Source organism: Taeniopygia guttata, chromosome 3 (genome assembly GCF_048771995.1).
Source record: "Taeniopygia guttata chromosome 3, bTaeGut7.mat, whole genome shotgun sequence".
Lineage (NCBI taxonomy): Eukaryota > Metazoa > Chordata > Aves > Passeriformes > Estrildidae > Taeniopygia > Taeniopygia guttata.
This window is the reverse complement of record NC_133027.1, coordinates 87,599,967-87,615,350: the sequence shown is the minus strand read 5'-3', so window position 1 is coordinate 87,615,350 and position 15,384 is coordinate 87,599,967. Positions and strand designations below refer to the sequence as shown.

Here is a 15,384-nt window from a genome sequence, read left to right as displayed (position 1 = left end):
AAGGATTGTTGGGCTACATCTTCTCTCTACACTTCTATTTTCTCTTTGCTTCTTCCATTTCACCTTCACACACCTTTTGTTGAGGAGCTTCTCCTCTATTTTTCAATGGATCTCTCAGTACCATGTGATTGATAACTCCCTTTCTTTCTCTCAGGAACTATGAAAATTTGGTCAACATGCTGCTGGACTGTGTGGAGCAGAGAAATCTGTAAGTCCCCCTTTTTTGTGCATGAAAGCATTTTTTTCAGGGTGGATTGGAGGTGGTTGCATGGATCAATATCCAGGAGGACAGTTACCATGATCTTGGACTTATTTGCACTGGGAGCTTGATTGATTAATATAAGGCATCATCGCATCTTGGATGCGATGATTCAGCTTTTTCCTTAATTAGTCTGGCATGTTACTGAGGTTTTTAATATTTTTTTAATTAAAAAAGCTCTGGTTCTGTCTGTAACACTAACATCAGAATAGATTCTTATTGTTCCCATAGTATTTGTGTTAAAAAACTTTAAAAATAATATCCTTATAGGTATTTTATATTTTTACACCTGTGTGTTCCCAGAACACTGGAGATTTCCCAAAATTAGTTAAACTCATTGATTACAGCAGTGCCATTAATTTATGTATTTCCATAATCTTAATACATGTAATAATTCCTGAGTAAAACCAGTACATAAACTTTGGTATTTACACTCTGTTTTGATTATTTGGGGTTTTTTCAGGCCCTGGAAGTTTGAGCACATAAGCATTGGCTTCCTGTCCCTGCTGCTGAGGGACGATAGGATCCTGCCCCCCCGTGCCATAAAATTCTTTGTGCAGTGTCTCAACCATGATGCGATCGTGGTTCGGAAGGTGAGCCCAGGAGGAGGATTTCCTTTGGGTCTGCAGCTCTTTGGGCTTTACATCAAGTGCTCATGGGGTTTTGCTGGGATAAAGCACAAAAACTGAGGTGGAATTCCCTCCTTCTCCTTCCAGCCATGCACGTGTACAAAAACCTCAGTCCAAGAAATGGCAATCTTGGCAGTGCTCTAGCGTGACATGTGTAAATCTGTCAACTGTGAAGATGTGGGATGGGCTGAGTCCTTATTTATTTCAGAGTTCTTTTGCAGAATTTCTTTTGCAGATGACTGCTTTTCTCACCTGTAGTTTGTTATTTGAAGGGAGCCATGGATGTATTTTGTTTGTTCTGTTGCTGCCTCAGTGAGGCTCAAAACACCTTCTTTTCCCCCAAAAAATTATTAAAGCAATATTAAATTCAAATTATTACAAAAAAATTATTAGTGAGAGTTTTCTGGCCTGTAAAGTAATTAATGTCCTGTATCCCCAGAAATAACCAGGATTATTTATTTATGGGTTCACACCAGCATTCAGTAGTTTTTTAAGAATGATGAGCCACATTCTTCTGAGGGAAATGTTTTAAATTAATACATTAATGCCCATTTTTTACTTTTCTTTAGGTGGCCATCTCAGCTGTGGCTGGGATTCTTAAGCAGCTTAAGAGAACACATAAGAAAGTGCCCATCTGCCCTTATGAAATAAGTAAGTTTTATTTAATATAAGACATATCTTAAATTTATCCTAAAATGTTTTTAAAAGCTTTTCTGGTTAAATTAAACATAGAATTACAGTATTTTCTTTTCTCGCTGATTGTTACTGTTCTAAGAAAATAGGTAAATATGATACAGAAGTAGTATAATTGGTAATTTTTCAGTTTGGGGCCTTTTTTGCTTTTAGAGGTTACTTTCTCTCTGAAAACCTTGTAATTTGTGAGAACAATTTATGTTTCCTTTTTAATTTTTATGTCTTTTTATCATTTTTATGCTTGTTAATTTTGATTTTCCTCTTGGATCAGGTGGGAGCCTGAAGCCTTCCAGCATCCAAGCTGGTGACAGAGCTGACAACCAGTGGCTGCACTACAACAGCCAGAGCCTACCAAAGACCAAGGAAGCCTGGGAATCTTGCTGCTTTGTGGAGAAAACGCATTGGGGTTATTACACCTGGCCCCAGTAAGTAACATTGAGGTGGAGCTGGGAGAATCAGCAGGAACAATTCTGTGGGAAATAAAATTCTGGTTTATTATGATTTTTAATTTTTCTTAATTATTTGTATTTAACTTGATTGAACCACCAAAAAAAAAAAAAAAAGGCAATTTATTTTGTCCTTTGTGCTCCTTGCTGGTTTTACCATTTCTGGGTGGGTTTTGTGTTGGTTGGTTTGGAGCTTTTTGTCTATTATTTCTTTTCTACTCATTTTTCTCTATATGGGCTATAGAAACTGCTGCTGTTAAAATGAAATATTCGTATTGGAAATTAGATACGTGTAGAGTATTCTGTCCCTAATAATTCTGGGTTGCTTGTATAGCAAAACCTTTAATAACAAACTTTATTGCAAATTTTCTTCTTTAAATTTCCATCTTTTGGAGTTTAGTTTAGTTAAATAAGTTCTATTTAATATTGAGAACATAGAAAACAACACCATAGAAAACAACATGTGCTAGTGTGTTTTGGTTTTTATTATAATTTTTTATTACTTATGTTTTGTTTTTAATATTCAGAACTATGACAGTTTATGCTCCAGCTGAGCAGCAACCAAAGCTTGGGCGAAGGAGAGATGAGCTGACAGAGGTAAAAGTTGCAAGTTTGTGGGGTTTTTTGAATAGTACTTCTCTTAACATTGTTGACAGATTACTGTGGAGATACCCACAAGATGCTTTTATTTGTATTTTTCTAGTTCTTATTGTCTCAGCATACAAGAAGGAGTTGTTATTTTTATGTATTGCTGCTTTTCTCTCAGGGATCATGGAATAATTGTATTAATGAGCACTTTTTTGTTCCCTTTCAAATCATGATCAGACTTGGAAACAAAGTCATTACTGACAGTGGGAAGGACTAATTTTTAGGGGTTGTGATAATTCCCCCCTATTAAATGGGAAGGGAAATGGATAACCAAGACATTTCTTTCCTTGAGAATGCAAATGAAACATGGGACTTAAAGACTGGGGTATCACTGTGACAAGCAAATACCTCAAAGCTAATCCTTTTTTTTCTTCCTGTTACAGGAGGAACAAATTATATATGATCACTTTTCTGATCCCAAGTTTGTTGAGCAGTTAATAACATTTTTGTCTTTAGAAGACAGAAAGGGAAAAGACAAATTTAATCCTCGCAGATTTTGCCTCTTCAAGGTAAGGAAAGTTCAATCACAAAATTGCTCTCATTTTGTAGACAATTCCCAGAGCATGGAAAAGACACAGACTTCTGGACTCATACTGTTTCAAAACATTGATTTTTAAAGCTGCTCTGGGTAATTCTATTAATCCTCTCTTCTGATTAACTACTTAGGGAAACATATTTAGAGTATTGTAATGGTCTGAAGGACACTGGTGTATAATGCTCTTTAAAACAGCAAAGTAATTTCACTTTCTGCACATTCAAACTCAAGTGTTTGACAATTCTGTGATGTTCTTGGGAAGACAGTGTTTTAGATAGTTCCTGAAGACCCTTTCCCCTCTTGTTTTCCAGGGCCTTTTCAGAAACTTTGATGATGCCTTTTTGCCTGTTCTTCAGCCCCACTTGGAGCAACTGGTTGCAGACTCCCATGAAAGCGCCCAGAGATGTCTAGCTGAAATCATAGCTGGCCTCATAAGAGGTTCTAAACACTGGACCTTTGAGAAGGTGCTGGAGCAATATTTTTGAGTCATTCTTGGAAGTTAAAGAGTAATTTTGAATTACTAACTCAATTAGAAGTTGAGGTCTTGATTGCCAAACTCAGCACAATTCATTGCTCGGTTTGGTGTCTGTTCTCGCCAGGTGTTAGGAATATGCTCCAGTATTAAAACTAGGAAGAATTTGGAATTAAAGAGATGGCAAAACTGATGTGTTTTGTAATTTCCAGTAGGAATAAGTGATTATGTCCTCCTTAGACTGCTAAATATTTATTTAATTCAGGCCCAGCTGTCTATGCCAAAAAATAATCCTGGGAGAATCAGTACAAAAATAAAGAAGACATTTCTATATCTGGGTTGTGTAAAATCTTGTAAAAGTAGAATAGTAAAATCTTTTATCTTGTGTTTTTGCTGGGCAGGTGGAAAAACTTTGGAACCTTTTGTGTCCATTGCTTCGAACAGCTTTATCCAACATCACAGTGGAAACATACAATGACTGGGGCACCTGCATTGCCACCTCCTGTGTAAGTATCTTATTTTTTGTCTTCTAAAGATGGATCCTCTGTGGATTAACATTCCAGCAGTGAACTGGGAGCTGTGGTGCTGGGCAGCACAGTCATTGATAGGTCACAAATATCTTGGGTCAATAATTCTTTCACATCACTCAGCAGAACTCAGTGTAGCTTGTCAGCCAGAACCCTGATTAGCAAAATTCAAGCATGGTTATTCAGATATCTCAAAAATGAAGCTAAAATTCCTTCTATTCTGATTGTATTTACCAATTAATTAAAACTGTGTATAGTTTTATTGTGTTTTTCTGCTATTGAGGTTCATTGTGAAAACATACTATTGCCCTTATTTAATAAATAAATCCAGGGGATGCAAAAAAAATAAAAATCTCTGTCAAAACTTTCCTTGTTTATACCTTATTTTATACATTTATTTACATTTTAAACCCCTCTCATTTACTTGCATCTTTGATCCCTGTTCTTTTCCAGGAGAGCAGAGATCCTAGGAAGCTGCACTGGTTGTTTGAATTGCTGTTGGAATCTCCACTGAGTGGTGAAGGAGGGTCATTTGTAGATGCCTGGTAAAATTAATTTGAACTGTTTTATTGTGGTTGAATAGAGTAGGAAATACAGCCTGGATAAAGCTGTATTGAGAGGATGCTGTGCCAGCTGCCTTGCAGGGGAGGGGAACAAAGGCAATGCTTTCTAATTAGCTTTCCCCAAACAATGGCAGGTTCTTCATGATAATGTTTTTAATATAACTCAATTAACAGGATGGGAAGGTTTGGGGCTGGCAGAGCAGCAGTACTGTTGTTTCACTGGGCAATTTTTATCCATCTTTGCTCATTGAATGACACTGGTGCACTGACACACTTGTGCACATTCCCAGACAAAATTTGGAGGGGACTGGGGGAAGGAGGAATGTTCTGTGTGACTAAAAATGAGCTGTTCTGATTCCCAGCCGGCTTTATGTGCTGCAAGGGGGCCTTGCCCAGCAGGAGTGGAGGGTGCCAGAGCTGCTGCACAGACTGCTCAAGTACCTGGAGCCCAAACTCACCCAGGTCTACAAGAACGTCCGAGAGAGAATAGGAAGGTTAGTGTTATCATCTGCAGCTCTTGTTGGGTTTTAAATCTTCATTTTATTTGGGTAGTCAGGTAGCTAAATAATTAACCTGAAAAGCATTAATGCTTGTGACAAAAATCAGATGTGTAAGTAAGAGACTAGCTTCAGAAATTCCAGATGACTTCTCTATATTTGTCTTTTCATAGTATGTTCATCTTTTCATTTGTCTATTCATAGAATGTTTTGGACTGGGAGGGACCTTAAAGCTCCTCCAGCCCCACCCCTTGCCATAGGCAGGGACACCTTCCACTATCCCAGGTTGTTCCAAGCCCCATCCAGCTTGGCCTTGGACACTTCCAAGGATCCAGGGGCAGCCAAGCTTCTCTGGGCAACCTGTGCCAGGGCCTCACCAATTTCTTGTCTGTGTCTATGTTTGATAGCTCTAAAGCTCTTAGAAGAGACATTTGGTTTTAAATATCTTTGAATTGAAGATGAGAGGAAATTTTCTCCAAGTATTAACCCTCAGAGGTCACCCAATTGATCTTGGATCATTTGGAGTTCACAGGTCACTGTGCTCTGGACAAGAGTCGTGCTCACTGTGTGTTCCTGCTGGCTTTGTTTGTTTTTTTAGTGTGTTGACCTACATATTCATGATAGATGTTTCCTTGCCAAACACTGCTGCAACTAAATCTCCTCGTGTCCATGAATTTACTACCCGAATACTTGAAAACCTCAAACCCCTCATGGAGGCAGATGAAGAAATCCAGAATCATGTTATGGAAGAGAATGGAGTTGGTGAACAAGACGAGCGAACTCAGGGCATTAAACTCTTGAAAACCAGTGAGTTAAGGAGCTCAAGGAGTGGGGGGTATTTTAGCACATGGTGATTGAATTCTGCAAATTGTGTAGCAGAGTTGTTAATATTTTTCTTCTTAATCAGTGATAGTTTCTCTTTATTCAAACAGTTCTAAAGTGGTTGATGGCGAGTGCAGGACGTTCTTTCTCTACAGCTGTCACAGAGCAGCTCCAGCTGTTACCTTTGTTTTTCAAGGTACATATTTTAATTTATCCTTTATTGGTTATGTTTGATTAAAGAAGGATTATAAAATTAAACTGAAGTTATTTTATTTATATATATTTATAATATTCCAAGACCAGGTTACATGCGGCATTGAACCACCAGTCCTAGTGGTTGTGTTTATGTTTGACATCTTGACCCAAACCATTCCATGATTTTCTAAGGGACCTTGAGTGATTTTCTTTTGATTCCTGACAACGCAATTCTTTCTAAGCAGCTCCTGTTGTTCCTCTGATTCTTGTATTCTTTGTGTCATCCAGCCTTACCTCTCTGAAATAATCCATACTTGTGTGCCCAAAGTGCACAAACATCAATAAATTACCCAACAGTAATCTATGTGAACATAAAATAAAGGTCTGTTGAAGTGAAAGTGGCCTTGGTAAAGCTTTGTCTCAGTTTTGGACCTGGGTCTAAAATATGAACTTAATTGGGTTTGGTACCAAGAGAATAGCAGTGGAAAACCAAAATCTCTCCAGGATATCTTGATCATTTACTGAGAATATTTAATGTCAAATTGATTGTTTTTCCCAGCTAACCTAATCTTTCAGCATTATATTGAATGTATTTTTCCTAGACACTGTCCTTTCATGAGATTACCCTTGTTTTGAGGATTTTGCTGTCACGAGTGCCTATTTACTAACAGAGTTTGTTCCCTCCCTGCTCTTATTTAGATTGCACCTGTGGAGAATGACAACAGCTATGATGAGCTCAAAAGAGATGCTAAGATGTGTTTGTCCTTGATGTCTCAGGGTTTGCTGTATCCTCAGCAAGTGCCTTTGGTACTTCAGGTGCTAAAACAAGTGAGTGTGGTCTAAACAGTTTAAAGCTGCTTCTTGTCTCATGCGTCCTCTGCTTTTTATTTAAGAGTATACAACACTTATGATTCTAAGCTAATAAAATACTATTTAGATCTGAAAGATTTTATTTAAAGTATTTTAAAGCACTTAGTAAGTGTATCTTGTTTAACATTTAAGCCACTTTTGATAACAAATGGCACAGCATTTTGATATATTAACATTTGGTTCAGTAGTGGATCACTTTAAGTCTCCTCACGAGTGTAATGATTCAAAATCCAATTTCAGAATGAGTCTTCAGCCAAAGAACTGCCCTTTAATCTGATTTTTTTTGGGTTTTACAATATATTTCTGTTTAACAATTGGCTTTGGAAGTGAAGCCTGTGAAAATTATTGCCTAAATAATTACCGCCTACTTTGGAGAGAAAAGGTCTATGAAACAAAATTACCTGAATAAAGGAAGTTCTTTGCAACTGCCCCCAGAAGCTTTTTTCTTAAATATTGTTCACTTTCCATTAGGGGCCTGCTTTCTTTGACATTTTTGCCTTCTCACCCTGATTTATTCACTGCAGACAGCAAAAAGCAATTCTTGGCATGCCCGATATACCATCTTAACCTACCTCCAGACCATGGTGTTCTACAATCTCTTCATCTTCCTCAACAATAGCGAGGCAGTCAATGACATCAGGTGGCTGGTGATAAAACTCCTGGAAGATGAACAGCTCGAGGCAAGTGATCCCTTCTCTGCCCTGTTTCTTGCCTTTGTCAAGTCTTATGGAAAAGCTGATATGTTAAATAATTCAGGAGTTATTTCTAACAGCATTCTTCCTGCTTTGAAAATGAGCTTTATAGGATTTGTTTCTTTCATATTCATTCCAGAAAAACAGTTGATAATAAAATACTCCATTAGTGACTTTTAAAAAGTTCCACTGCTTCTGCTTTTTCACATAATGGTGCATTGCTTGGCAGTTGGTTTCAGTACATGAAATAGGGATTATTAATTCCACTATCAATGTGTGTTGGCAGAAAATTCAACATCCAAGGTCAAATCCCTTCCTGTGTAAAAATCTGTAAAATCACTCTTTATTACTCTATAGGTCTGCTTCACATCTAATCATATCATATTAATGACAAAAATACTTCTTATATTTACATCAAGAACTACCTAGAACTGAGGGGCTTGCATTAAATTATGTGAATTTAAGTCACGTTTAAGCAAAGTGAAGAATCTTTACTGTTAACCTCCTTCATGGCCTATCTCCCCTGCACCATCATTTTCCTTGGTGTTCGTGCAGTTCCCAAATTTCAATGAAATCTTACTTTTGGATTCTTTTTTCCTTCTAGAATAAAGATTCTTCATCATCTTGCAATCCAACAGAAGTTGCTTGTCAGAACACTTAACTCATAGTCTCACACCATTTTGAAAAATACCTTTTATTCACTTGAATGCAATTTATTGAGTTACTTTAAATGTACCAAATTATCTCTCTTCACCACAGAGGTGCAAATCCAAAAAGCCTACCTGTGATCATAACCACTCTGGATCATGCTGTTGCCATGGAAGCTTTCACTTTTCTCTGAAAAGTAATCTTGTTCTTTCTTGGTAATAACTGACAAGATGCAGTATCCTGCTGAGTAATTCCTTTGTAGTTTTTGGATGCTGGATTTTTAAGATGAGAATCATTAGCTTTGACTAGGATTTGGTGTCTTTCCTCTACAGAATTGAGGTTTTGGTTCTTGGATTTTATGATACTTTTATTTTTTTGCTTATTTTGATACCAAAGGCCAGACCTGATGATAATTGTTTTAATATGCACAGCACTCATGTCTTGATAAGCATTTTTTCATATTGCACTGCAGTTTTACAGGAATGAGAGTATTTTCTCTCTGTTTAAGTAGGTCCTTCCTGCAGTTGGGTTTGGCTCATGCTGTTGAATGGTTTTGTTGTGATATTGCTGCACTTTTATAGATAGTGATCAGTCCCTTCTGACCAAAAAACTCCAAATCCCATAGATGACGGGGAGATTCCTTTCGTTTTTATATTCTGTGTTTATTTCATCATGAGTGTGATCGTTTATAAATTATTTAGTGCCAGAGGTGGTGAGTGATCAGCTGCTTTGTGAATGGTTTTAAAGGCTTTGCTTCCAGGTGCTCCTCACAGCAAAGTGTTCCTTCTAGCTTGGTGATTAATTTAGAAATTAAAGTGGTTGTAATACAGGGAGTAAGGATGTAAATGAGCCCAGCTCTCCTGAGAGCTCGCTCACTTCCCAGCCGAGCTGCTTTGTGTCTGGCTTTTGTATTAGCACATCATGTCTAATTTAATAGCTCAGCTCTTTAGGGACTCACAGTCTGCTGATAAACAGCACTGCCAGCCTCTCACCTCATCCTTCCTCCTTCACTATCAGCAAAGTAGATCACGTTAGAATAGTACCTGGTAGAAATTTAAATGGAATTGGTCAGAGTCTCAAGAGCTGATTTGAACTTCCTCGGTTTAATTATTGCAGCTCTTGCAGCTGTACTTATGGCTTTGTGAGGTTCAGAACATCATGTTCAAGGACGTAATTTATTATTATAATCTGCTGCATTGGATTCAGAGCAGGTGTTTCTGCTCCACAGAGACAAGCGTTCTGTTGCAGTTACCTGTGACAGAATGTACCTATCAAAAATCTGGTGGCAGCATCTCAACCAGTTGATTTGGTTTGCAAGTTTGTGGATGTTGGGAGGCGTTTGTCAGAATGTAATTATGGAAAGTGGGAGTGAGTTTTGGAGGGTCTCCCAATTTAAATGCAGTTTTACACATCTATGACTTCCTGGCTTTGGGAGATTTGAGGAGATGAGAGAAATTAGTAAAACTGATGGATTAGTCACTTGTTTTTAAAAGCAAGGATGAGTTGTCTCTACTTGGAATTCACTAACAAGGTGCTGTGGCTTGTTTAAAAAGAATAGAAAAGGAGATCTGTATTTTGAATGGCTTGGCAATTAGATGAAAGCTAAGTTTAGTCTTGTTTTTGGGATTTCTGTGCTACCCTTAAAAATATATTTCCAACCTGGATTTCTAGTTTTATTCATGTAGTGCAGATATTTGGTGCTTGAAACAAGGAAGTCTGTCATGCTGGAGCATTACACAACTGAGATGTTGATAATAAAGTTTGTTTTGTTGCTTATTAATCCATCATCTCTTGTGTCTTTCAAAGAATTCTTGTGCTATAGGTAGAACAGAATCAGCTGAGTGTCTGGAACATTCCTCTTGCCTTTTCTTGGAAAAGCTCTTCTGCTTTTGTCAGGGGAAAAGCTAAATTATTTTGAATAAAGCCCACTTTAAAACTGATGTCAGTGCATACCCTTTTAGGAATTTGAAGTAGGTTGACTATTTGATCTCAGTCAGTGTTTGTTTTTAAACTTTCTAAAGCTCTTCTGTTGACAATGGACTTAAATTGCATTATTTCCTTGAGTAGCAGGTCACTTTATGGCAAATTTTGTGACAGTAGTTCTGTATTACAGCAAAGCATGTTTATTAATTTTAAAGAGTTGTCTAACAAACTACTGATAGCAGGATAATACTTGAAAGGCTTTTGCTGAGCAAGATCTGCTCACTTGAGTTAGTGGGGTGTGCTTAAAAGGGCAGTAATGGCATAAATAAATGGTGTTGTGTCCCACCTGTGGACAGGTGAGGGAGATGGCTGCCACCACGCTCAGCGGGCTCCTGCAGTGCAACTTCCTCACCATGGACGGGCCCATGCAGACTCACTTCGAGCAGCTCTGCAAGATGAGGCTCCCCAAGAAAAGGAAGAGGGACCTGGCATCAGTGGGGGACATGATTCCTTCAGGAGGTAAGAAAGCAGCTCAGGAAGAAAATCAGTGTTTTGGGTAACATAGCCTGCCATAGAATTTGATTTGCAATGTTAATGGTAAGAATACACAGCAAAGGCAAATATTTTGATTATGTTAAATTAATTACTTAACTCCTTTAGAATTAACATTAAAGAGGCTTTTCCAATTTCCGGTTCACAGAGATAAGGATGGAAATGATGAGGGATAGCAAGTTCCTCAGTGAATATATTTCCTTAGTTGTCACAACCTAGTTTCACTCCTTGCCCACCTTACCTTCTATTTGCTAGCAGTAAAACAAACAACAAACACAAAACAACCAACCAAAAACTAAACCAGAACAAAAACCCCCTTAGTAAACCTTGATTTGGAACTTTGGCTTCTGCCTGGGGATTTAATGCATCTGAGTTGCAGTCATTTGACCCAGAAGTTTGCTTTCCATATTGTCCAGTAGCTCTGGGATTTGAGAATACACTGAATGCAGATAGAGGGAACATGGAGATGTCATTCATGATTTATTAATGAGTTTCTTTGAGAGAGGGAAGCTCTCTCAATGTTTATAAAGTGTCCAGCAGTTGCAGATTGATTCCTGTTGGAAGGAGGTGTAAAAAATTAAAGATAGAAGAATTAATCTGGGATTCTGAGTGAGGAAATGGAACCAATCTGGAAGTCCTTAAGTTCATGTCTGTAGAAGTCTCTGGATTTCTACTGAGCCGGAGGGCTCTGCAGTGCCAGGGGGTTTGTTGCTGATTTTCTTTAACTGATGTGGGTTGATGCCCTGTTTTTGTAGACCTGGTGAAGCGCCACGCTGGTGTCCTGGGGCTCAGTGCCTGCATCCTGTCCAGTCCCTACGATGTGCCCACCTGGATGCCACAGCTCCTCATGGATCTCAGTGCCCATCTGAATGATCCCCAGCCTATTGAGGTAAAAATACAGCAGCTCTCTATTCAGCAGAGCACAGCTGAATACTGTGACTCATTCTTAGTTCTTTTTTCCTAGAAAATCATAGGAACCTATTAAGAAATTTAATTTCTGCTGCTTTTTACTAAATGACTCCGAATAGTTTTAAAGCATGAGCTGCCTTTAAATATTTTTGTAGTAGATCTGTCCTTGCTTTCAAATTTAAAGCATTCAACTGAAAGCTACAAGAACTGTATTTATAATGAGGAAGTGGGTTTTTTTTCCTTAAAGTTGTCCCTTTTGTGCATACGATTCTAGAAAACATCAACCTGAACCAAAACATCAGTCTGGAATTTTTAAAATGAAGTGTTATGAGCTGCCCTAGAAATAAGTTTTTAAAGAAATTGTTGCCTTTAACTCTTACTGTTTTGTCCTGTTTGTTGGGTTTTGTTGACTGTGGCTGTTTTAGCCAGAGGAGTGAGATGAAGAATTCCTTTGATGTTTTCAGACCAAAAACGCCCTTTTGAAACAGCCAAGAAAAAGGCAGTGGGGGAAAAGCACTTGGCTTTTATTATATAAGAATCTCTAAATGTTTCCCAGCTCAAAATTGTAGGCCCAGGAGTCCTTTTCATAAGAACGTTGGAGTCATGACCCTGGTCAAAAGACTAACCAGAACTGGGAAAATTATAATCATGGACTGAATTCCCCAGAGCCCTCCTATCCTCTGGGTCTGCTCCAAGCCTTGGTGGTACTGAGCAGTTGTGTTTGTTGTCCCCAACGTTGGTTTTGGTGTGGAGCTGGGGTCCCTGACTGACAGAGCTCCATCCCAATTGTGCTGGCAGATGACGGTGAAGAAAACGCTGTCCAATTTCCGGAGGACCCACCACGACAACTGGCAGGAGCACAAGCAGCAGTTCACAGATGACCAGCTATTGGTGCTCACTGACCTCCTGGTTTCACCCTGCTATTATGCATAGGTGGGTCAGCTGATGGGTTTTGCTATAAGGTTCACCCTTAAGAATTCTACTCCAGAGTCAGGAAGAATCCTTAACCACAGGGAAAAAGCTGCAGCCAAATTTCTGCCCCTTGCCTCTTCCTGTGGTTTTGGTCATATTTATTTTGGTTAAATATTTTAAATGTTGCCCATCTTTCTGTACATCCCTGTGCTTTGCTAAGACATTTACACATCTTTTCTTGAATATTGATGTACCTTTTCTCCATTTTCTGCCAGCTGGCTGCCTTTTAAATGCCTAGCAGTGCCCCTAAATTGCTGCTTTGTACTTCTGATGCCTCTAAGGACTTTACACCACCCAGTCCAGGCTATCACCTACATCTTGGGATGGGAAATGACTGCTACCATTCGGTTTCTTCTTCCACACTCTGGCTTTGCTGCTGGGGCTCTTCACACAGGCATGTCCCCAAAGAGTGAATCCATTCCTGGGGTTTCTCTTTGTTTCACTACAAGATTCCCATCTCTATTGTATTGTGATGTTTTGTGACAGTATTCCAAGAGAAGCTTTAATTTATCTTTTCATATGAACAAGAGCAGGAAGCAATATTTGTGTTTTGAATTCTTTCTTCTTTCTTTTCAGGCTGCTTCTGGGGAGAATGAGGATGTAGGAATTTTTGTGCAAAATAAACTCAAAAGAAATTGAACATGTAGAGAACTTTGTGCTGGAAATCCTGATGCCTAATCAAAACTACTGTTGAATACAAACATAGAGACCTATGTTTGTAGAACATAGGTTCTACTCAAAAGGAATTTCACCTCCCCGGGGAGCAGCCGGGGGAGCCCTGAGGCTGCGCCTGCAGGGCCTCATCGTGAGTCCATGGCAAGACTCTTCTCCTTGGCCTGCATCACACATCAGTCTTGTTTCTGCTTCCTTGCACACAGTGATCTACACTGCACATCTCTCACCCCCTTCTTCTGCCCCCTGTTCCCGACATTAAGGATGTGCAGAACCAGAGAGTGCTGCAAACCGGAATTTTCCTAGTGGAGCTCTCCAGTTCTGCCAATGCAACTCCTCCCCTAGTCCTACACATCCCCGGGAGCCTTCCTTCCTCAGAGTTTTATTTTTGACTACTGGGATTTGAGTACCATCAAGTCCACCTCAGGGCAGCATTGCCTTTTTGTATTCTTTCCCTTGTGCAAATGTAAATAGCTGAGCTCTGTGCAGTGCAGGGGTGGCAGGATGCAGCATGGGCAGCTCCTGCTCCCTGGCCAGGCCTTCAGGGGTGTCTTGGCCATGTGTGGGGGAAAAAAAAAAATCGTAATTTTCTGCATATTTTTAAGGGGGAAATGGGTGTTTCCATGTAATTAGAACCCACAGATAGGAAATTATGGACTCTTAGTGTTGGTTGAATTCACAGAATGAAATGTATGCACAGTGTGGAAAGGCAGTTTAACAGTGTATTCTCCTAAAGACTGAGCAAGCATATCTTGTTTGAAGATTGTGGAAGCTCTGTGTTTTTTGCCTGCAGCTTTATTAAGAGACTGATATCAATTGGCTGTTTAACAAGCTGTTTAATATGTGTTACATAGTTGTAAAAGACTGTATAAATTGTAGAGGTATTGCATTGACAAAACATTGTACAGTTTGCAACCTTTTACATAACACCATTGTGAGATTAATTTGTAAAGATTCATACTTAGATGTTAATACAGTAGTCGTTCTGGCTTTTGTATCAAAACAAATGCCATTCTTAGTTTTTTAAATTATTTTCTTTAACAGAATATCTCTGTGTCTGAGAGGGTTTGTTTTGCTTTTCCTCTATCTCATGTCTGTGTCTCATTCAGATTTTACTGCATCATGTGTGGCCATTTCTCATATGCTGACATCACATATTCTGGTGTGATCCATTCACAGAATGTGAGGTACTTGGTAATAACTCATAAACTGGTGTGTGTTTCATCTTTCATGCAAAATTCCCCAGGAGCACTGAGACCTTTGTGTGGCTCATCCCAAATTCCCAAGCACAGCAGTGCTCCTGGGACAGTATTTAAGGAGTGTCAGCACACGGATGTAGCCACTGTATAGCGTAGTGCCAAAATTATGATTTCAATTGTGTATGTAGTTTAAAGCCCAATAAATGGACTGTTTGTAACTATTGCATCTTCCTGTATTTCTAAAGAGGAAATGTGTTGGTTTGAGACCATAACTTCAGGTTTTTACAGTGTTTTTGGATGAGGCCTGTGTATGTCCTGGGATTTGGTAATGAGTTATGGCAACATTAAGGATTAATTAAAGATCTTGTTCTAATGTCTAGCAAATCAGCCTTTACATTTATGGAAAAATATCTTGTGCCAGGAAAACACCTGTTAATATGTGAGAACTGGAGAAGCTAGTTTTTGTTGGAGAGTGTTTTGCTGATAGAATTAAATCTTTTACAAGTGATAGAAAGCCTTTGCTGAAGAGGATCATCTTTAAAGGATCCTTGGCTGCTGATGTGTTGGAACAGATACTGCATGTGCTGTTCTGCAGCTCTGCTGCTTTGTACTGTACTTGGGAATCTCTTTCCTTAGGGTGTAGCTGGAATTGGTTGATGAT

General features: G+C 38.9%; 1 protein-coding gene across 1 annotated transcript in view; it reads left to right on the top strand.

The window, feature by feature from the left end:
- PSME4 (proteasome activator subunit 4) overlaps positions 1-14,941 on the top strand; it is a 43,864-nt gene extending 28,923 nt beyond the window's left edge. Inside the window, exons 30-47 of the mRNA XM_030268691.4 lie at positions 155-208; positions 723-852; positions 1,458-1,539; positions 1,853-2,006; positions 2,555-2,624; positions 3,059-3,184; positions 3,522-3,674; positions 4,084-4,188; positions 4,663-4,754; positions 5,135-5,266; positions 5,868-6,076; positions 6,202-6,287; positions 6,986-7,114; positions 7,681-7,836; positions 10,776-10,938; positions 11,727-11,860; positions 12,679-12,813; positions 13,429-14,941. Of these exons, the coding sequence (XP_030124551.2) occupies positions 155-208; positions 723-852; positions 1,458-1,539; positions 1,853-2,006; positions 2,555-2,624; positions 3,059-3,184; positions 3,522-3,674; positions 4,084-4,188; positions 4,663-4,754; positions 5,135-5,266; positions 5,868-6,076; positions 6,202-6,287; positions 6,986-7,114; positions 7,681-7,836; positions 10,776-10,938; positions 11,727-11,860; positions 12,679-12,813 (2,110 nt within the window). The 3' untranslated portion in view covers positions 13,429-14,941. The remainder of the gene's footprint in view (positions 1-154; positions 209-722; positions 853-1,457; positions 1,540-1,852; positions 2,007-2,554; positions 2,625-3,058; positions 3,185-3,521; positions 3,675-4,083; positions 4,189-4,662; positions 4,755-5,134; positions 5,267-5,867; positions 6,077-6,201; positions 6,288-6,985; positions 7,115-7,680; positions 7,837-10,775; positions 10,939-11,726; positions 11,861-12,678; positions 12,814-13,428) is intronic.
- The last annotated feature ends 443 nt before the right edge of the window (positions 14,942-15,384 follow it).